At 60.2% G+C, this 20,729-nt stretch overlaps 1 protein-coding gene across 1 annotated transcript in view; it reads left to right on the forward strand.

Annotated features, from left to right (window-relative positions):
- The first annotated feature begins 408 nt into the window (after positions 1–408).
- Positions 409–20,729, forward strand: part of MAP2K3 (mitogen-activated protein kinase kinase 3) — a 29,880-nt gene continuing 9,559 nt past the window's right edge. The window contains exons 1-7 of the mRNA XM_021694476.2: positions 409–623; positions 16,045–16,111; positions 16,505–16,553; positions 17,548–17,661; positions 17,870–17,989; positions 19,308–19,424; positions 20,460–20,511. Of these exons, the coding sequence (XP_021550151.1) occupies positions 575–623; positions 16,045–16,111; positions 16,505–16,553; positions 17,548–17,661; positions 17,870–17,989; positions 19,308–19,424; positions 20,460–20,511 (568 nt within the window). The 5' untranslated portion in view covers positions 409–574. The remainder of the gene's footprint in view (positions 624–16,044; positions 16,112–16,504; positions 16,554–17,547; positions 17,662–17,869; positions 17,990–19,307; positions 19,425–20,459; positions 20,512–20,729) is intronic.

Below are 20,729 nucleotides of genomic sequence, written 5' to 3' on the forward strand. Positions count from 1 at the left end.
TCCAGGAGGGCCCACCGAGCGCTCTGAAAGGGCGCTGCGGGGCTGGGCGAGCGCGGGGGCGGGGCCTAGGGCCTGACAGGCGCGAGGCGGGCTCCGCCAGTCCCGGGCAGTGGGCGGGCTTGCGTCTTGACAGGCAGCGGGAGGGACCCAGCTCCAGCCTAAGAGGGGGACCCAGCCTGAGTGGGCCCGGGTTTCCCGGGTGGAAGGCGGGGCTTGACAGACAGTGGGAGGAGCCCGATTTGGGGCCAGCAGGGGCGAGGCTTGTGCTTGACAGGCAGGGCAGGCCGGCGTTTGATAGGCAGGGGACGGGCCCTGGAGACTGACGGGCCAATCGGCGTGCAGGGGCGGGGCTTACGTCGGCGCCGTCCGGCCGGGGCCCCTGCGGCGCTGCCCAGTCTGGCTCCGGCACCGCCCGTCGCGGACGCTAACTTGCCGCTGCCGCCGCCGCCGCCGCCGCCTCAGCTCCGCCGCCGCGCCCGGGCCCCCTGCCCGCAGCCATGAGCGCTCTCCGCCCGGGTAGAGCCTGCAGCCCTCTAGATTAGTTCCTGCCGCCGCCCCTGGACCCGCCTGCACCATGGAGTCGCCCGCCTCCAGTCAGCCCGCCAGCATGCCCCAGACCAAAGGTAGGAACGCCTGGTGGGGAGCGCGGCTTGACCCCCCGCGCCCAGTCGGGCCGGGACTGCGGACCCCGACCTCTGTCTGTCTGATCCCATTGCAGCCCGTCCCGGACCTAGGCAGCACTCCGGCCCAGAATCCCTCCGCACTCGGGTCTCGGTCTCAGCCTAGATAGACCTCACCTGGACCCCCCAGTTTAGGCCTTGCGGCTGCTCTCACACCCGAACTCAGGCTAGCATCTCGTTCTGACGACCCCGCTCCAGGTCAGAAACCTCACTCTGACCTCCTCATTTAGGCCTTAACTGCACCCAGAACAGGAATTCTCCCAATCTGGGTCCCTCAGCTGGATCCAGGTGGTATTCACTCTGATCCTTCACCCAGCCCCCACTTGCAGTCCCTGGTCCCAGGGCTGAATCCATGCTGGGATTTAAATGACTCCCCAGCTGAACCCCAGCAGTGCTGCCCTGCTGGGGAATCTCACTGTAAACTACTCCCCCCGCCCCCGCCCCGCAGTGTGGGTGCCCTGGCTACACTCCAGCTAAAAATTCGCTCCTCTCCCCCAACTGTCTCCATCCTTGTAGGCCCCTCGTGGCCCCATCCCAGGCGGGCTTGCAGCCCTGCAGCCTTGTGCCCCCGGGAACCTCTCTTGGCCTCCCACTGCACCCTAACACAGCCCCCCTCTCCGTCAGCTCCTCCTTGTCTTGACTTGCAAGCTTCTCTCTGCCCTTGGGGAGCTCACCCCTTTTTGTTCCCCGGTATCTGCAGGGTTGGTCCATCCCAGGCTTGCCCCTGCTGCCTCGGGGTTCCGGGCCAGCCGCTAGGCCAGGGTGCTCACTGTGCAATGGGCTCGCTCTTGTCTTCTCCAAGTAGCTGGCCTTCCTGGAAATTTTTCTGAGGTGGCGGCTGCCGTGGCAGAGCAGCAGGATTTGTCATGCGGGGCGGGGGGAGGGGGTGAAACTTGGAGGGTGAAAGGGGGATTTTTTTTTTTTTTTGGTGCAGGGAAGAGGCAGGGATGTTTCTGGCATGTCAGAGCCTCAGCAGGCTAGGCTGTGTGAGCTTTCCAAAGCGGCCATAGCTGTAATGAATGGGCTGTCTCCCGGCTCTCTAAACCTGCTGCTGCCTCACCCCAGCAGCAGGAGTATCTCTGGGCCTCAGTTTCCTTATCTGTAAAATGGGAGTAATCACACGTACCTTGTGTGGATTTCTGGGTGTGATATGAGGTAGCAAATAACTAAAGAGTTTCGAGCAAGCATGGGTGAGTTGGTGACGAGCGCAGCAGGGCGCCTGGCACACAGTAGGTGCTCAGGCAGGCACAGTTGCCCACACCTTGTTACCGTTTCCCTTGTTGGGAAGGCCTCAGCCATGTGGGGTCAAGGCCTTGCCTCTGTCTGGGTTGCAGCTGCAGAGTGAGGTGGAGAAAGGTAACAGATGTTACTCAGTGCACCTCTCCTCGGGGCTTGATCCTCCCTCTCTTTCTCTGGAGGGGCCCAGGCAGCAGGAGGGCCTGTGGGGTCCTGGGGAGGGTGTGGGTCCATCTCTGCCCCTGCTGCCAGGGGCTGCGCTGGCTGTGGGCCAGAGCCTGGCCGGCCCGGTGGGCAGGGTAATTACGTCTTACGTAAGTGGGAGGCCAGATCCCTGACCATTGCCCAACCACTGTGAGTAACTCGAGGCACTTGAGGGGGGAGGCGGTTGGGGAGGGACTTGGACTGCACAGACCTCGTGGAGCTTGGGAACCGGGAAATCATACGCTTCTCCGCTCTGGAGAACCAGGAAATCAGACACTTCTTTTCTCTAGCTTGGTCAGTGCTGTGGGACTTAGGGCAGGTCCCTCGGCTTCTCTGGGCCACAGTGTTTTCATGGGCAGAAGGAGGAGGCTGGAAGCAGTGTTTGTCTTTGAATGCTCTTTCAGCTTTTCCGGGCAGGCAATGCCTCATCACAATAAAAGTTGTAGAGTTGTGAAGGGAGAGGGGTCACGGGTGTGAAGGGAAAAGGGAATTTGGGGAGGCACTGTTTGATTCCCATGTGCTATGTGACTTGAGTCCTGGTGTTGGCCTCTCTGAGCCTCTCTGCAGAGAGAGAACGAAGATGAATTTCCAGTTTGAGGGTCCAGGTAATAGATGATGCTGGGTGGGTTAGATGGAGGGTCAGGAGCCTCTGCAAGGCTCAGGGACCTTGTCAGCCTCTTCAGGGTCTGTGGAAGGATATGGTGGGGAGCCATAATACCCCCCCACCAAAAATCCTGAGAGTTGCCACTTATCAAGCTTTTTTTCATGTTCCGTGTGCTCTCCCATTTATTCCTCACAGCCCCATTTATAGATGAGGAAATTGAGAGTCGGAGGTGGTTAGTGCCTTGCCTGAGGTCATACGGTTGTGACACGTGCAGCTAGGGCTCTGTCCACGGCTGTGGATCTGCACAGGTCTCCCCAGTGCTCCTTTATGTCCCATTCCTGTGCTGGATGCTTGAGCTGAGCTGGTGGGGATCCCCCTCCCCCTTGCCCGCACCCTGTCATCCCAGCTGGTGGGATGCTCCATTATGCCTCTGCCTAGTCTGCGTGTCTCCTCCAGGTCCAGCCTGACCTGGAGCAAGGACTGAGCCAGAGGTGATGCCTCTTGAGTACACAGCCCTTTACCGTTGGCACATTTTATCTTCACTGCAGTCTGACCCATTTGACAGATGACAAAACTGAGGCCACACAGGGGGAGTGGCTGGGCTGAGTCCACAGAGCTGGGATCCTCACCTGTGCCTTCCCCATCCTGGGCACAGGGTCCTCCAGCATTGTGCTCTTCTCCACCTTCTCAGAGGAATTTGAACAAAACAGGGTGTGGTTGGCACTTGACCTTCAGGGAGCTTTACCTTTGAGTTTCCTGCCTCGCAGCTGGTGCCCTGCTCCATCCTCTATGCCACAGGCCTGGGGAGTTTTCCGTGAGTGCATGAGGCGCCAGGTTCCACAGCCCTGCTGGGTTTCCCCAGCGTCCTTGCCCACATGCCATCTTTGGCTGGAGTCAGAGGCCAAGGGCAGCTGGCGCTGGGGCCAGTGGTCAGGGGGACATTTGGTTGGCATGGTTTGGGTCTGCTGCTTCAGGCCGCATTTGTCCTTGGGGGTACCATATGCATCCTGTCCCTGCCCCCACTGCACTGTGAGTGCCGCCCACACAGGCACGTCATGGTTGATCTTCACATGGCTCCCAGCTGCCCGGTGGGGACACTGAGGCTTCAGGAGCACCGTCGGTGTCCTGGCCCTGCCTGCCATGGCCACTGTCTCCCCCCCGCCCCAACCCCCTGTCCTGTCCCATTCCTGCTGTCGGAAAGACTGGAGGGTGACACCTTGGGGACTTCCCCCACCCCTGGCGTGACGCACAGGAAACTCTCTATCAGCCAGCCCATGGCTCCAGGCCTGAAAGGAGCAAAGTTCTCAGTTGCCTGTGTGGGGAGAAGGCTGGGGCAGCGGGAGGCTTCCGGTGGGTGAGTCAGCGGGCACTGGGTGCTGACTCACCCGCCGGGCATGCCAGCCCAACTGGCTGTTGCTTAAAGGGGCGGTGCCTGCTGGCTGGTGGGTTGGGAGGGGGGCTGTGACCCCGGCCTTGCAGGTCAGCATCTAGGCCTCAGATGGGCATCAGAGGTGGCCCCCTTCCTGGACCTCAGGCTAGGCTGGGACCTTTGGGCAGGCCCTCCTGGCTCTGCTCCCGCCCTGCCCAGGAACTTCCTCTGTTAGGCAAGGGCCCTGCTTCCTCTTGCTCACGGAACAGAAGCAGGTGGTGCTGGCTGTTTGCTGCCCTGGGCCCAGGGAATCCTTGGGGCTGCTGGGGGCTCTGGGAGGCTGGGGAGGAGAGATGGTATGGGGTGGCCCTGAGCTCCTGGTGTGGAGAGGTGACCGTGGTCAAATTCCAGGGCATGCTCTTCTGCTGTGTGATGTTGGCCTAGTTACATTCACTGCACTCTGTAAATGATTTCAGTGCCCTGCGCATGACCCACCTTTCCAATGAGAGGTCTCAGTTTCCTCACCTGAAGACTGGGAACAGGGACCTTACCTGCCTGTCTTGCTGGCATCCGCAAGGATGGATGCAGACAGCCTTATTCCAGTCTTGCTAAGTGTTAGGTAGTGGGCCAGCAAGACTGTCCTCAGTCCCCAAAGAACCTCCGCGAGACAGGAAGGAGGTGCAGAGCCTGGGCTCAGGGGGTAGACAGGCCTGTGTTCAAATTTTGACTCACTTCACCGCTTCCTGACTTCCTCTTGTGCTCTCTCTGACCCTCAGTCTCCTTTTCTGTAACGTGGGAGTAAACACTCCTCCCTTGCAGGGTGGTGGTAAAGACTGGCGACAGTGTCTGTCTAATGAGCAGCATCTGTTATTATGTTCTTATTGTTATGGTCATGGCTGGTGTTCGTTGATGCGTGAGTAAATAGGACCGTGACCTCTGGAGATGGGCTCGTAAGCCCTATGACATGAGGACTCTGGCTGCAGGGTCCTGTAATGCCAGCTAGAATGTACCAGGCTCTTTCCCCGCTGGTCCCCAGGCTGGAGCTGGGGCCTCCCATTGCCTGTTGGGCCTTCCTGGGGAGGGCCTGTGGGGAACAGAGAGGACTGGGGGCTGGCCTCTTTCTGCAGGTCTGCCTCCCCTGAGCACAGGGAAGAGTGGGGCGGGGAATCAGGAGCATGGGCCAGCCCCTCAGTTGGTAGAACTTCATCAGTGCCAGACACAGCGCTGGCTGTGGGGGTACAGGGCTGAGCGAGAAGCACCCTGAGTCTCACAGCGCTCCACCCGAGGAGCAGGAGGAGGCCTTGGGAGTCGTGGTTCTGAGGGTCCAGATCCAAGGTCAGCTGTGTCGATGGATAGGAGGCCAAGGTGAGGGGGAGCAGTTGGGATGCAGGGCCTGGCTGGGTGCAGGGCCTTGGCGGCCATGCGGAGTATTGTCAGGGTCTCAGGAGGGGTGCTGTGTGTCACTGTTCGTCCCAGAGGAAGAAGCTGCGGGGCAGCACAGGAGATGCCACCAGATGGAGCGATGGGGCAGGCCTGCCCTGAGCTCAGCTCCTGATGTTGGGGCTTCCAGCCCTCCGGGGACCATCCATGCCTTGCCTTGGCCTTCCTTCTCGGCATGGCCCACATGAGTCAGGCTTGCTTGCCCGGCTGCTTCTCCAGATGCCCTCCCGAGCGCTGACCATGGAAACCCCGAAACGCTTCATATAAAAGGCCTGAAGAACATTCAGGGCTGGGCAGTGGCAGCCTGGTAGGCCCCTCTGAAGCTCACAGACAGCAAGTCTGGGGGCTGTATCCAGCTCGGGAGAGGGTCACCAGGCTCACCCTGAAGGGCTTTTGTCCCCTCTTTCCCCCTGAAAGGTTCCTGTCACCTCTCCCTGCCCCGAGGGTCCCTTTCTGGGGTGTCACGGCTGAGCTGCCATATCGGGGGCCCTCCTGGCTTCTCTGCCCTTCTCCCAGCTGGTGCCCTGCTCCTGGGAGGCTCTGCACTGACCCTGTTGATGCGTCCTGGCTGAGCCCACCGGTAGGTGGGGCCTTCCAGTCATTTTAAACTTTTAAATTGTAAATATATCATAGACACCAAAAGGATATATAAAATGTACTTCTGTATTTTAATGAATAAAAATAAAATGAAATCTGTGTACCCAATACCTCATTAAAGAAATCGAACATTACTGTACCCCAATGTACGCCCCAGAATTGTACCTCCTTAACAACTGCCCTGACTTTTGTATTAATCATTTTTTTTTCATTTTATTTGGGGGGGGGCAGGGAGAGCGTGCGAGCACAACCACAGGGGGAGAGCAGAGGGAGAGGCAGAAGCAGACTCCCCGCTGAGCGGGCAGCCCAGTGCAGGACTCGATCCCAGGACCCCGGGATGATGACCTGAGCCGAAGGCAGACGCCTCACCGGCTGAGCACCCAGGCGCCCCTGTATTAATCACGTCTTTATTAGTTTTTGAAATTGAGTTCTAATGTACCAGGGGCATAGTGAAGCTTGCCGCCCTTGAGAGGGTGGGGAGAGGCTGGGTTTACGCCCGTCTCCCCCACTCACGAGCTGTGTGGCCTCAGTCTGTATCATGGGGACGATCCTAGAACCGAAATTGCAGGGTTGTGGCGAGGATTCACTGCACTGGTGTGTGGAAGTGCTGAGTACGGGGGCCGGCTCAGGGTTCGTGGAGATGAGTGTCTGTAGCTGTTCTGGCGGCTTTCGGTGGGGCTGACGGCCCCGGGCCCCAAGTGTGCAGTGCTCGGCCAGTGCGGCTGAACCTGACAGCCCCGACTCCCTCCTCCGCGTCCCTGCGCGACTGCCCCCAGCTTCCCAGGCGTGTCCTGAGGATTGCGCAAGCCAGTGGGCGGGAGGTGGCCAGTGAAGGGCCTTGGATGTCAGGGGAGATGTCCAGGTACTCTCAGGAAGCACAGAGAGAGCTGAGGAGCATTTCTGTGCGCCCACGAAGTAGGTGCTCCGTGCGTGGTGGTGGCCGGAGGCGTGCCCGAGACCGCAGGGGGAATGTTCCCTGCCCTCCCTGCCCTTCAGCGCGTCCGTGTCTTGGCCTTCTGCTTTACCCCTGGCCTTCCTGCTAGTGGCACAGCCCGCCCCAGCCCAGCTGCCTGGGGCAGACCCCAGGGTGGTGCGGGGGGACCCTTGCTGGGTGAGCCTGTGGGCCCTTCCGGCGGGGAGGGGCTGCCTCCAGGCCCAGCTCTGCCCCAGCTGCCTTGCTGACCTCCCGGGCCTGAGTGTTCTCATCTGAACGAAGGGAAGGACAACACCTCTCAGGCTGCTGTTGAGAGTGAGGTGATGAGACCTCTCAAATTCAGGGACACCTTAGGCACCCATTCAGTGCTGATTTGGAACCTGAGCTACGTATTGGCCTTTTTACCACCAGGAATACTTTTTTAGGTCTTCTACCCATTCGGCCCCATGTTTTGTAAGATTTTGTTTCGATGCAAATGATACTAAAAGCGAGAATGGCCTTTGTCAAGGAAAGGTGCTTTTACACTGTTGCGGGAGCAGGAGCGTGGGGCCCGGCAGTGCCCCCTGGTGGCCTGGGTGACCGTACAGTGGCCCCAAGTGGAGACCTGTGGCAGCTCAGCCCATGAGCCCAAGCTAGAGGACTGTCCCGTCTCCCCTAGGCCCTGGGAAGGTTAAGTGTCACTGCGGGAATGTCCCTCCCTCGTCATAGGCTCTTGAAGCCTGGGCTCTGCAGTCCAGGGGCTCACTTGGCAGTCCGGGGCCCACCTCAGTGACTGAAGGCCTTTGGGTCAGGATGGGCACTGATCCGACCCGTTTTGTGCCAGACATTTTATGCGCACTGTCTCATTCAGCTGTCGTGGTTACCCAGCAACACAGTGTGTTGTCGTCCCTGAGTTTTACAAGTATACCGGCCTAGACGGGGGGAGTGACTTGCCCAAGGTCACACAGGTCTGTCCCAGGTCTGTCTTAACAACCCCTGACTAGTGCTCACCCTGTCCTGGAGGTCAAGGCCATTGCACTCCCCAGAACATCAGGGGAGGAAACAGGCTCAGGGAGGGGGTGTGGCTTGCCCGTGGTCACACGGCCGCTCAGCAGCTCAGGTCTCCTGGTGCCACAGCCTGTCCTTCTGTGCTCACGGTCTGTCAGTCTCTGGCCCGGTGGCTTGGGAGATGCTCCCATGGCTGCAGGTGAGGTGTGCGGAGCCAGGATGTGGGGGCCCGGGAAGTTGGGGTCTATGTTCGAGTCTTGGCATGTGACCCTGCACAAGTCTCCAGGTCCCTGGCCGCAGCGTCGCACTGGCCAGCCTCTGGGGCACCATCCAGTTCTGCGCTGAGCGCCCCCACGAGGGACTCTGCTGAGCCTGGCTCCCCCTTTCACATGGAGGAGAAGCCCGAGGCCCAGACCTGCAGCAGCCCAGGACACCGTTTACACGGGGCTTCTTTCTTTCTTGTTCTTTTATTTAAATTCTTACATTTAACTAACTGACACTGCATGTGCTTAGGAGAATCTCAAAGGTGCAGAAAGGCGGTTTCTTGCTCCTTGGACTCCTCTGTGAAGAGACCATCTTTCTCTCTCACAAGGTCTGCACGCCTCCCCCTGCATGGAGAGCACTCAGCCTGTCAGCCTGCCCAGGAGCCTGCTGGACCCTGGCCAGTTCCCTAGGCCAGTCTCTCGGTTTTCCAGACCCTGGGCCTCAGTGCCCTCATGTGTAAAATGGAGATCCCATTCATGCCTGCCTCTTGGGCTTGTGAGGGGATCCAGGGAGATCTGATTAGATGCTTAGCACAGGCCAGGCACACAGTAGGCGCTCACCAAATGTTGGCGGCTGTTTATTCTTTATCTCTTGGGGGAGTGGTATGTTAGGGATGAGTTTCTGGAGGTGGGCGTTTGGATAGTGCCCAGTTGCCTTCGCCGTGGTGGCCGTGTGAGCTCACGCAACTGTCGGCACCACGGGGGCGGACTCTGGGCCCTCTGGGCCCTGCACCCCACGTGAGAGCAGGCCTCCGTCCCCACACCCGCTGGTCTGGCCCCCTTCCCTCCTTGTTCTCGGACCGAGTCCCTCTGCACTTGTCTCCTGTGTCTGGCCCTCTTGGCTCTAGACCTTCCCTCCTCCTTGCCTGCCGTGTCAGCCTCGGCTTAAATCCCGGCTCGGAGAGGTCCCTGTCCTAGCTTCCTTTATTCTTCAGAGCACTTGGCATGCTTGGCATTCTGTGTAAACATTACACGTATGGGTTTTGTTAGTTTGCTGTTTGCTTGTGGTCCTGTCTCTCCGTCAGCCGCGGGTTCAGCCCCGGTGCTGTTGCCATTTGGGGCCGGATCGTTCTGGGTTGTCCGGGCTGGGTGTGCATTGTGGGTTGTGGAGCAGCATCTCCGGCCCCTACTCACTAGTTGGCAGTGGCACCCCCTGCAGACCTGGGCCCGGGTCAGCAGTTGGAGCGTGACTGCAGGTGGGGTCCCGGCTCTTCGTTGCAGGAGGGACGGATGCTGTGAGGTGGCCAGCACTGACCGCTCCCCACCTGCTTTGCGGCTGAGGAAGGCCCTGGGAGGTGGAGGGAAAGGGGGGTGCCGAGGGCCTCGGAGGCCAGGGCCGCCTGCCCCGGTGGCCAGCACACAGCAGGAGAAAGGGCAGGGCCGGGGGGTTAAGTGGCCCCCCCCACGGCAGAACCTGTCACTCACCTGTGGGATGGAGCACACGGTGCCCTGGGCAGGTGCCACACGCCTGGTGCTCAGTAAATGAGAGAGCCCTTCGTCTGTTCTAGGACCTTGGGGACAGGGCGCCGCAGCGCTAGGGATCTGGCTGGCTGCCTGCCTGGGGGAGCCAGGTCTGTCCTCGCTCCCCACCAGCACTTGGTGGTGGTGGCCCCCAAAAGCTCCTCTGGGGCCTCTTTGCAGGAGGGATACTAGGGGGTGGAGACTCCAGCCTCAGACATATGTGGGATTGAGTGTCTGGCTTCCTGCTTAACGTCTCTGAGCCTCAGTGGTCCTGTCTGTGACCTGGGTGCTCTGAGCGCTTCATCTGGACTCACCCACAGAGCAGCTGGGGCTGGTGTGATGTCTGCAGTGAGCAGAGATCATGAAGATCAAGCGGGGGACACGGGCCTTGGCTCGTGAGAGCCAACAAACATCAGCTATCCGTTAGCCACCTGTACGGTAGGAGTAGGTGGGCCCAGTTGAACTTTCTCTCAGGGACCCGCATAGGATAGAGGTGACAAGCTAAGTGGGGCAGGGGCTGGGAGGGAGCACAGATGGCCTTGGGCCATCTGGCCTCCCACATCTCCAGGGCGCGCCCGGACACTCCGGGCCTAGGACTCCTCCAGTAGAATTGGAAAGCTCAAGAAGCACTCAAAATACCCCAAAGGTAGGGGGCGGAAGTAATAAATTGGGAGCAGCCGGTGTTGTTTTTGTCATGGGAATCAGGGGCTGTGACTAAACATGACGATGTGTGGGGGCCTCCCTTTGTGAGTGGAGGCCCCAGCAGGCTCTGTGTGAGGGGTGTGCCACCCATCCCCCTCCCACCGTGGACGGACCTTGAGAGCCGGTGGTATAGTCCGGTCTATTTCCAATCTCCCCGAGGCCTCAGGGCAGGGGCGGCGCAGGGGGTGGGGAGACCCCTCTCTCAGGCTTTCTGTTGATGTTTGGTCTCTGGAGCTACACAGGCCTGTCTTCATGTCTGCTCCCTACCAGACACTCACTGTCACTTTGGTCAAGCCGCACCTCTTCTCTGACCCCCTCGGTACCACAGGAACAGGAAACCACTTTCCCGTACAGAGTGGCTGTCGGGCCGAGGGCCTTGTGTTACTTGGAGTCCTGGGAGTCTGCAGACGGCTCAGTCTAACCTTTGCCTGTCGGGCACCGCTGCGGGATGGCTCTGGTAACCTCGGAGGACACGCCCGATCACCCTAGGCTCACTGTTGATCTCCGATGCCCAGAGAGGTGAAGTCACTTGCTTGAGGGCACACAGCTAGGAAGTGGCAGAGCCGCAATTTTAACGCAGGCTGCCTGGCTGGAGTCCGTGCTCGTAAGCATTTTCCTAGCTGCCCCTGAGGTAGTCACGGTAGAACCCTGACTTGTGAGATGTGACAGGAGCGAAGCCAGCGGGACCCAGGGAGAGCCAGGGACAAGGGAGCTTAGCTGGAGCGATCAGGAAAGCCTCTCTGACTAGGCAAAAGGTGAGGATCATATATCAGCTAGGATGGAGTTGCAGGGAAGAACATTCTAGGCAGAGGGAACAGAACGTGCAAAGGCGCTGTGGTGGAAAAGAAGGTGGCTTATTCAAGGAACGGTGAGCGGGAGTTGATGAGAGCAGGGCCAGGCAGGGGCAGGAGTTGGGGGAGTCCGGGGTGCCTCTCTGTGTGCTCTTGTCCTGTAGGTCTGTGGCCGAGTTCCTTGTTCTCTGCCTGTGGTACTGCTGGGAGGCTGGCGAAGGCTGAGGACACACAGATGCCTGGCACTGGGCCCACCGGTGTCAGAGGCCCTGCCGGCTGAGGCTGGCAGGCCTGTTGTGGTTTGCTGGTGGCCGCCTGTGAACCTCTGTTTGTTGTGGTGACGGTCGTCACATCGGGCCCACACCTGGGCAGCCTGGGCTGCCTGGCCATCGGGATCCAGACTGACGTGGACGGCGGACAGCGGCGGTGGCTGGTGGCCTGCGGCCTGTTGCGGAGCTGTGTCCGTGGTGGCCTCACCCACTCCCTCTGACAGCGGGGGAGCTGCCCCACAGAGCCCGTGTCACTCCAGACAATGGCCCGGTGACCCTGACGGGCAGCTAGGTGAGAGGGCCAGGACCCTGCTCCGTCTGCCCACCCAGCCCGTGTGCTTGGAGCAGCCTCTGGCCCGGCCCAGGCCCAGAAGGAGGGGCCAGTGGCAGCTCACATGTCCCGAGTGCCTCGTTCCTCCTCACGTGGCCCTCACCCGCCCGGCCCGGCCACAGGCACAGAGGCTGCCTTGACAGTTAGGGAAACTGAGGCCTGCTGAGGGGGAGCCCATCTCACGACATTTGCAGGTGCCAGGGTGGGGGATGGGTGTGTAGGTTCGGGCCGGACAAAGGTGAGGTAGGGCCAAGAGCAGCTAGGGCACGGAGGGGTGTTGCTGTGAGCCCCAGGAGACCCCCGAGTGATTGTTCAGTTTTTTTTTAAATTTTATTTATTTATTAGAGATGGGGGGAGAGAGAACGCACACGCGCACAAGCAGAGGGAGCAGCATAGGGAGAGGGAGAAGCAGGGAGCCCGATGCGGGACTCGATCCCAGGACCCCGAGATCATGACCTGAGCGGAAGGCAGACGCTCAACCGACTGAGCCACCCAGGCATTCCTGGATTGTTCATTTTTAACATAAAATGTTTTACTTTCTGGTTCCAAAAAGCTTCAGGTGAAGAATAAAAGCTCCCAATAATTCTATTACACGGGTGGCTTTTTATCACCTCTGTGGAGAGGCTTGTAATAACCATAGTGACCACTTGTGGGCCATCATGTAGGCCTACCTACTGTGCGTCTAGCCTGTGCCGAGCACCTAGCGGCTGAGCCCGTCTTGTCGGGCGCGCGCCTTCTCTTTCGGAGACGCAGGACTCGATGGGCCAAGAGGAGGGTACCATGGCCCGTCTCAGTGGGGGGGTCAGAGCCGGACTGCTCAGGCTGCTGCATGTCAAATACAGTGTTAGCAACACTGGCCTGACCAGTGGCCTCCCTCAGGCCTGGGGCCCTGCAGCTCAGGGCCCCCGCCCCCGTGCCAGAGGTCAGTGGTGACTTAGTCTGACCCAAGGGCAGCCGAGAAGTGGCCTTAGGAACTGACGGGCCTGCACACCTCGGCTTTTCTGTTTTCCTCTTGCCATGTAGAATGTGCTGGGCCCTGGGAATCCCAGGGATGCCTCTGGGTTCCTGTTCAGCAGACGTTACAGTGCTCCCTGTGGGGAGGACAGCAGGCGCATCCCTCCCCCTACAAGGAGAAGCTCCCAGCAGGAGAGGGTGCCGTGAGCGGCTGGCCTGGCCCAGTGTGGTCTCCGAGTCACCAGATCCGGGAGCAGCTCCCGGCCAGACTCCTGACTCACTGTGCAGCCTCTCTGTTTCCTCCAGTAAAGGCAGGCTAAGAACTCCTCCCTCGAGGGTTGTCAGAACATTTGGAAGAGATGGGAAGGGCCAGTTGTGTGGCCAGCAGGCTGCTGCTGGACAAGAGAGAGACCCACGGGCCCCTGGCAGCTGGCCATGTTGCCTCATCTGTGAAATGGGATGAAAACACCCCACACAGGGGCACCTGGGTGGCACAGTCGGTTAAGCGTTTGACTCTGGGTTTTGGCTCAGGTCATGATCGCAGGGTTGTGAGATCGAGTCCCGTGTTGGGCTGGGCGCTCGGCGAGGAGTCTGCTTGGGATTCTCTCTCTCTCACTCTGCTCTTCCCACTTGTGTGCTCTCCTCTCTCTCTATCTCAAATAAATACATAAATCTTAAAGAAACCCAAACCAACAACAAGCACACATATGAGCTCATGATTAGGCAACTGGTCTACCCCCGTGCCAGGGGAGCAGATGGTGGCACCCGGTGGATAGTGTGTGTGGAAACTTGGTTCCTGCGGCCGCCGGGTTGTTCCGGGACCCGCCTGGGCTGGGGGATCAAGTACTGCTGATGGCAGCAGACTGCTGCTCTAAGTGCTTTATGTGATAAGAAGCAACTAGGTGCTGTTTTGATCCCCTTTGTCTGGGTGAGGATACTGGGGCTCAGAGAAGAATGGGGACTTGCCGAAGGGCACCCGGCCTCTAAGGGGCAAAGGTGGTATTTGAATTTGGGGCAGAGAAAGCACATGATCTGGTTACAGAGGTGCCCCAAGAGCTGGGGCCAGCGTGGAGTGAGCAGGGCTCCCCCTGGCTCTGGAGTTGAGGACGGTGCCGTTGGGGTACCACCTGGGTCCGGGCCTTTGGCTGCCAGGGCCTAGCAGACCTACCTCAGAGCCAGGCATCTGGGGGGCCTTGGGGGGCTTCCGTGGAGAGGCTGCAGGTGCCCGCCTGCACCACCCTCAGTGCTCTGCCCACCCACCCCGATGCAGACCCTGGGACCCCATCCCCACCGGGGCTGTTTTATTTTGTGACGTTTCATCTAGCTCTGAGGACAGCTGGGGCCAGGCCTCATCTTCCCAGCGGCAGTAACAACCCCGTCCCATCACTTGACAGTGGTGTCAGGCCCTGCCTGGCTGCTGGGTCCAAGTATATGGGCCTCCAAGCCAGGGTCACACATGGGGCACTGAGGCCACACAGCAGGATGTGGTGGAAGCTGCATCTTAAACCCGGTTCAGAGGTGGCTTCCGGGGTCCCGTTCTCCCAATGTGCTGTGCACACTCATGGCCGGTGGTTCCGAGCCCGGGGCAGCTCCCAGTTCCCTGGGTGGCCGGTGGTGTGAGGTGGGTGTGGAGGGCAGAGCAGACATCAGGGCTACGCGCCTGGCAGGCGGGGACTCATGGTCAAGTCCCACCTCTGCCACCCGCATTCTCAGTGACCTGGGCACATCACTTCCCTCCTCTGGACAATGGACCTCTGGTCCCGTTGCCTGGGAGCAGGCGCCGTGGACTCAAGCTGCCTCGTTCCTCACCAGTGGGCTCCCTGATGTCCCCCGCCCTGGCTTTCCTGCCCGGGAGATGCCTTGCACCTTCCTCAGAGCGCAGCACTGCTTGAAGGCTTCCTCTGCCGTGGCCAGCCCTCCACGGCCAGCGCGCCACAATGCCGGTTCTCCCCTAGCACTGGCCGCACGCTGGGCACCCGGCCACCCTCTCTCAGCCAGCCCAGCAGGCGTGGGCATGGGGTCCTGGAGAGGCGACGCCCCTCTCCCGCCCTTAGGAGCCTGCCCGGTGCCCTGGGGAGGGAAGCGGCTTGCCGGGGCGCCTGTGGGGGGGGCGGCAAAGGCAAGAACTTTGTGCAGTTGGCAGAGTGCCGGGCACCAGGCTTCGGCCAGCCAGTCCCCAGCCTGCGTCTGTCTGAACTTCCCAGCCACCCCTGAGGTGACAGATGAGCAAAGGGAAGCTCAGAAGAGGGGTGGGCCGCAGAGGTGGGACCTGAAAGGAGCTCTGTGTGCCTCGGAGGCCCCCCACCAAGGTTAGTGCCACAGTGGGAGAAGGAGGCCGCGTCAGTTTGCTCGCACCACGGGCTGGGGGCTTCACAGACACTTCCTGTCTGACTGTCCTGGAGGCCAGAAGTCCCATCAGGGTGCTGGCGGGCTGGTTCTCCCTCTGAGGCTGTGAGGGAGGGGCCCGTTCCAGGCCTCTCTCCTAGCTTCTGGATTCCTTAGGGACTCCCTGGCTTGCAGATGGCCGTCTTCCCCCCTCATGTTTCCTCACATCGTCTTCCATCTGTGCATATCTGTCTCTGTGTCCGCCTTTCTCCTTTTCTAAGGCCACCAGTCCTACTGGATTAGAGCCCACCCTCATGACCTCATTTTAACTTGATCATCTCTGTAAAGACTCCCATCTCCAAGTTAGCGTAACGCTCTGAGGTACCAGGGCTTAGGACTTCAAGACACGGATGTGGGAGGGGCACAGTTCAGCCCTTACCAGGCACTTAGGACGCAGGGCTTCTGCAGGGTGTGGGGGCAGAGGCCCTGGGAAGGGCTTTGGCTGCTCGGACCCGGCCCTGCTCCCTCGGGGGGTGCCCAGTGGTAGCCTGATGTGTGTGCCCCATGGGGGCGGATCTGCGACGGAGCGACCTTCCTTGGAGGTACGCTCTGGATGCACCATCTTTCCTCGGGCAGTTGTGGGCTGACTACCCAAAGCCAGCTTCCAGGAGGGCCAGTGGGGCTTGAGCCGGGGACATCCTCTGGGTGTCCAGAGGCTCCAGGACCCCCTCATTGCATTGCCCCCACTGACCCTCAGCACCTGTATCTGTCCTCGCGGCCCCTTGAAGGCAGGGGGCCTGGGTCATCTCTGACCCCAGGTTTGTCCAGCCTAGGAGTGCCCTAGGGATGTCGATAGACTGAGCATTGACCAGATGCCTCACCTTCTCTCCATTTTAGGGAAATCCAAAAGGAAGAAGGATATACGGATATCCTTCGTGTCCAAGCCGCCCGTACTCAACCCTACGTGAGTCTACCTCAGTTTCTCCCCTGGCTCAGCCTGGAGAGGCTTCCTGGAGGGGGTCCAGGGGAGGGGAGCAGGCAGGGGGGTGGGGGCAGTGTGTCCCGGATAGCACCTCCTATGACCTAGGCCCCGGGGCGGGGGTGGCCACGGGGGCTCCCAGGCATCACACATCTGCGCTGTGTGCCCTTTCTTGCCCACCTCAGAGATGGAAGGGTGAGGCTCTGGCCATGTCTGTGGGACCACGCCTTGCATCCGGCACAGCAGGGGCTTGGTGACTGAGCCTAGCTGCCTGGAGGAGCACCACCTCCCTCGGGGACGGGACGGGTCTCTGGCTCCTCTGCCAGGCTGGTTTGCTGCTTCTCTCTGAGGCTCATGGGGTCTGCTTCCTCCCCACAGACCCCCCCGGAACCTTGACTCCCGGACCTTCATCACCATCGGAGACAGGGTAGGTGCTGGCTGCGCACCTGGGCCGGGGCCTTCGGGGGTCGGAACCTCAGTGTTTTCATGTGACAAGCAGGCCCACGCTGACCCTGTAGGGCCACAGGGCGGTGGCCGTGGGTGGTGGAAGGAGCTGGGCTTTGGAGTGCAGCCTCCCCCCCAGACACTGGCTGTGTGGCCCTGGGCTGGCCACTCTCAGACCCTCTCATCTGGAATGGGGACAGTGGCCTGCCTCACGGGGCCTGGAGAGCCCGAGCTGCCATGAAGTTTCCCGATCTCAGAGTTGGGGTCCTGGGGCCACCGGTGCTCACATCACTGTGGGAATGGTGTGTCGAACGTGCGGACTCCCGGCTCTAGCCTCAGAAGCAGCCCCTGGGCACCTGCCTTGCACACGCACCTCCTGACGGCTCGCTCACCAGGGACTGAGGTCCTGGCTCAGGGACTGTGCTTCCCGCACAGGCAGAGACCCACTGTGGCTGACAGCCCCTCCCAGGCTCATTCCCTCCCGATACGTGTCAGTGGGCCATGCCCAGCTTTCTTGTCTGCCGTACAGCAGAGGGCAGGAGGGAGCGCAGGTGGCCTCGGGCGACACTGCTCACCGTGAGGGCAAGACCTTTGTTCCGGTCTCTCTGTCTGTAGTGCCTAAAACAGGAAGGCGCACATAGTAGGGACTCAACGAATACTGGGTGAATGCATGATTCCGTCCCACCACCTGAATGGGGTGCGGGGCAAGAGGGAAAGGGCATCTCTGGAGCTCCAGAGCGTGTGCCGGCTGGGGGCATTTCATAGGTGGTGGAATTTATCCCGTGCAGTAGCCTTGCATGTTGGCCTGTGCTTTTATGGAGAGTGGCGTGAGTCCGAGAGGTGGAGTGACTTGCCCCAGGTCACACAGCAGAAGGTGGTTCGTGTAAGCTTCGAGCTCAGATCTAACTGGCTCTTTCCTCTTTCTGCTGCCCCAGCACTCTCCTGACTTGTGGCTTCTCTTTTTTCTGTCCCCCAAGAACTTTGAGGTGGAGGCTGATGACCTGGTGACCATCTCGGAGCTGGGCCGTGGGGCCTACGGGGTGGTGGAGAAGGTGCGGCATAACCAGAGCGACACCATCATGGCCGTTAAGGTGAGCAGGGCCCCGCGCTAGCCCAGCCCAGCCCAGCCAGGGAGCTCTGGGCCAGGGGACACTTGGGAGGCTTCCTGGAGGAGGCACGGGGGCTGAGCCTGTGGTATGGCCCCTGGGTACCCCTTGGAGCTCCTAGTCCTCCTGCAAGGGGTGGGGGGTGGTCGCCCTCTGCCGCATGGCCCCTGAACCGTAGCCCTCTGTCCCGCAGCGGATCCGGGCCACCGTGAACTCACAGGAGCAGAAGCGTCTGCTCATGGACTTGGACATCAACATGCGCACGGTCGACTGCTTCTACACCGTCACCTTCTATGGGGCCCTGTTCAGAGAGGTGCGGCCCTGCTGGGTGGGTGGGAGGTGGGGGCTGGGCTGCAGGCTGGGCGCGCAGGCTGCCCCCCCGCTTCGCTCTGCACACCTGCGCCCCGTCCGGCTGCCCCGCCGTCCGCTGTTGCTCACTGGGCCCCCAGCAGACGCTGGCTCAGCGCCCCTGTGTGTGCCAGGTGCTAGGCACCGAGGGAGTAAGACAGCACGTGCGGGGTTCTGGAGAGCTCATAGGACCCAGGCTGCGTGGCTCTCCTGCTTCCTGCCTCGGTTTCCTCCTCTGTGTAACGAGGCCAGTCATCGTATCCACCTCACAAGGTCGCGTGAAGCTAAAGATGATGTGACCCAGGGCCTGGTACTCAGTCTGCCTCTGGGATCACCTGCTTGCTTCCCAGGCATCCAGGCTGGTGGGTTGGGTTTCTGAGCAGGGGCAGCCAAGGAGGTGGGCGAGGGTCCAGTTCTTGGTCTGTGGGCAGGACTGGTTGTGAGATGAGAGAAAAATCAAGGGTGATGCCAGGGGGTGTGGCTTGCTGCAGCCAGAAGACAGGCTCCTGCTGGGTGCTCCCTGAGCATCTACCATGTCCCCAAGCATGCTGGGTCAGCATACACCTGCTATGTACCGGGGGCAGGCTGCTCGGCCCCTTACTGCGGGGGTGGGGGGTGGGCCAGACAGAGGTGTGCGAAGCGAAGGGGGGGTGGGGCAGCCTGCGCCTCACTGCATGCTGGGTCAGAGTTGGCAGGGAGGCACGTGGGTCTGCGGGTGCCCCAAGGAGATGCCATACCCAGCCTTCCTAGAAGACTGTCCTGAAAGATAGATAAGTTTGTGGGGGAGCTGGAAGTGGGGGAGGCCGAGCTTTGCAGGAGAAGAAGGGAACCATCTGTCAAGGCTAGAGCTAGGATGACCCATGTGTGTTGGGGGCCATAACGGCTGAGGTTAGGAGGGTCTGCAGGGCTGGGTCATGGAGCTGAGCTGTAGCTGGGCCTGAGAGCCCCCATTGGGAGGGACACAGTTAGGTGTGTGTTTTATCACTTCTTTCTGGAAACTGCCACAGAATTAGGGATCAGAGGGAGGAGACCAGAGGCAACAGAGCTGGGTGAGACTGGGTGTGCTACCCACTAGTATAGACAAGCATGGAAGGTGGAGAAGCAGAAGTTGAAAGATTTGGGGGGCAGAATAGGAGGAGCTGGGAGCAGGCAGATGTGTCTGTGGGGAGGCCTGAGCGGCGCTGGAGAGTCAGGCACATGGTGACATGGCCCCAGGGCAGGCTATCCAGACACGGGTACCGCCTCGGGCTGACCCGGGCTGACCTCCAGGCGTCCTTCCACAGGGAGATGTGTGGATCTGCATGGAGCTCATGGACACGTCCCTAGACAAGTTCTACCGGAAGGTGCTCGATAAAAACATGACCATTCCGGAGGACATCCTGGGGGAAATTGCTGTGTCTGTAAGTGACCTTGGGCTTGGGAGGGGTTGTGGGATCCAGGTCCATAGCCAGGGGCCCCGGGCCTGCGCGAGCAGGCACAAAGCCTAGCCTCGTGGTGATAGCTTGGGCAGAGCTGGGTCCTCAGTGGGGCCGTGAACCTGGGCGACTGCCCTCCTGGGACCCAACTCTCCCACCCTGGATCAGAGCCTTCTTGCTGAGGAGACCCCAGAGCCTGGGCTCCCAGAGCCACACAGGTTTGAGATCTTGGGTCTCTAGCTTTTGTGTGCCAACTCCTAAGCTTTCTACACCATTTTTTAAAAAAGGACTTAGTACTTACAACTTCCTTATGCCAAAAATGCCCTGAGACAGCTCACAGAGGTACAGGCTAAACTGGGGAGAAGCTTAGCATCCACAGTGTTTGCCTTTTGAGGTAAGATGTTTCTAGAGGAAGGTAGCAATGCTGGGCTTGAGCATCCTGGCAGCCAAAGGGAAAAAGGAAATGGAATCAGTTATACTGGTGCTTCTCAATCCTGATCGCATGTGGGAACATTGAAAACACAACTGTGCCAGGGTATCGACTCAGGATCTTTGGGGTGATTGTCCAGGCTTCCCCACTGTGTCTTCCTGAGGGGAATGGCTCAAGCATACAGGCCTCTGGCTCTGCTAAAGGAGAGGAGCCGGGGATGCCACGGAAGGGCTGGGTTTTACCCAAGAGCCTGGTAGGGGGTAGTGACAGCCCTTTGGAGGGGTCACAAGCCTGGGGTTCTGCAAGCTCTTGGGAACATCATTTCCCTGGTAAAGGCTTGGGCCTGAGACCCTGGACCACTCGGGTGGGAGGGAGAAAAGCAGGAGGCTGGGTGTTTCTGCACCAAGGTCACCACGACACTGGGGTCAATGTTGGGATGCGGGCAAGAGCTGGGGTGGTGGGGCACTGGGGGCTGGATGTGGCTGAGGGAGACAGGTGGACACGGGTAGGGAGGCTTACTGCTGTGTTGTGGTGGACGGAAGCAGGAATGACAGCAGCCTTGTCTTTTCTCCTCCTGCTCTGAACGCCAGATCGTGAGGGCGCTGGAGCATCTGCACAGCAAGCTGTCCGTGATCCACAGAGGTCAGTGCCCTGCCGCTGACCCCCTGGGAGGGGCCTGCAGCCTGCTCACAGGCACAGTCTCGCCCAGTCCTGCAAGGAGGCTGGACCTCTCCCCTTTCTCAAGATGAGCCACCTGAGGTGTTAGGTAGTGAGGTGCCCATTGGGGTCATGAGTTGAGCCTGCTTCCCAGTCTAGGCCAATGTCACTTCTCCAAGCCATTGTCTTCAGCTCCCACCCCC

The sequence above is a fragment of the Neomonachus schauinslandi genome, chromosome 15 (genome assembly GCF_002201575.2).
Source record: "Neomonachus schauinslandi chromosome 15, ASM220157v2, whole genome shotgun sequence".
Classification (NCBI taxonomy): domain Eukaryota; kingdom Metazoa; phylum Chordata; class Mammalia; order Carnivora; family Phocidae; genus Neomonachus; species Neomonachus schauinslandi.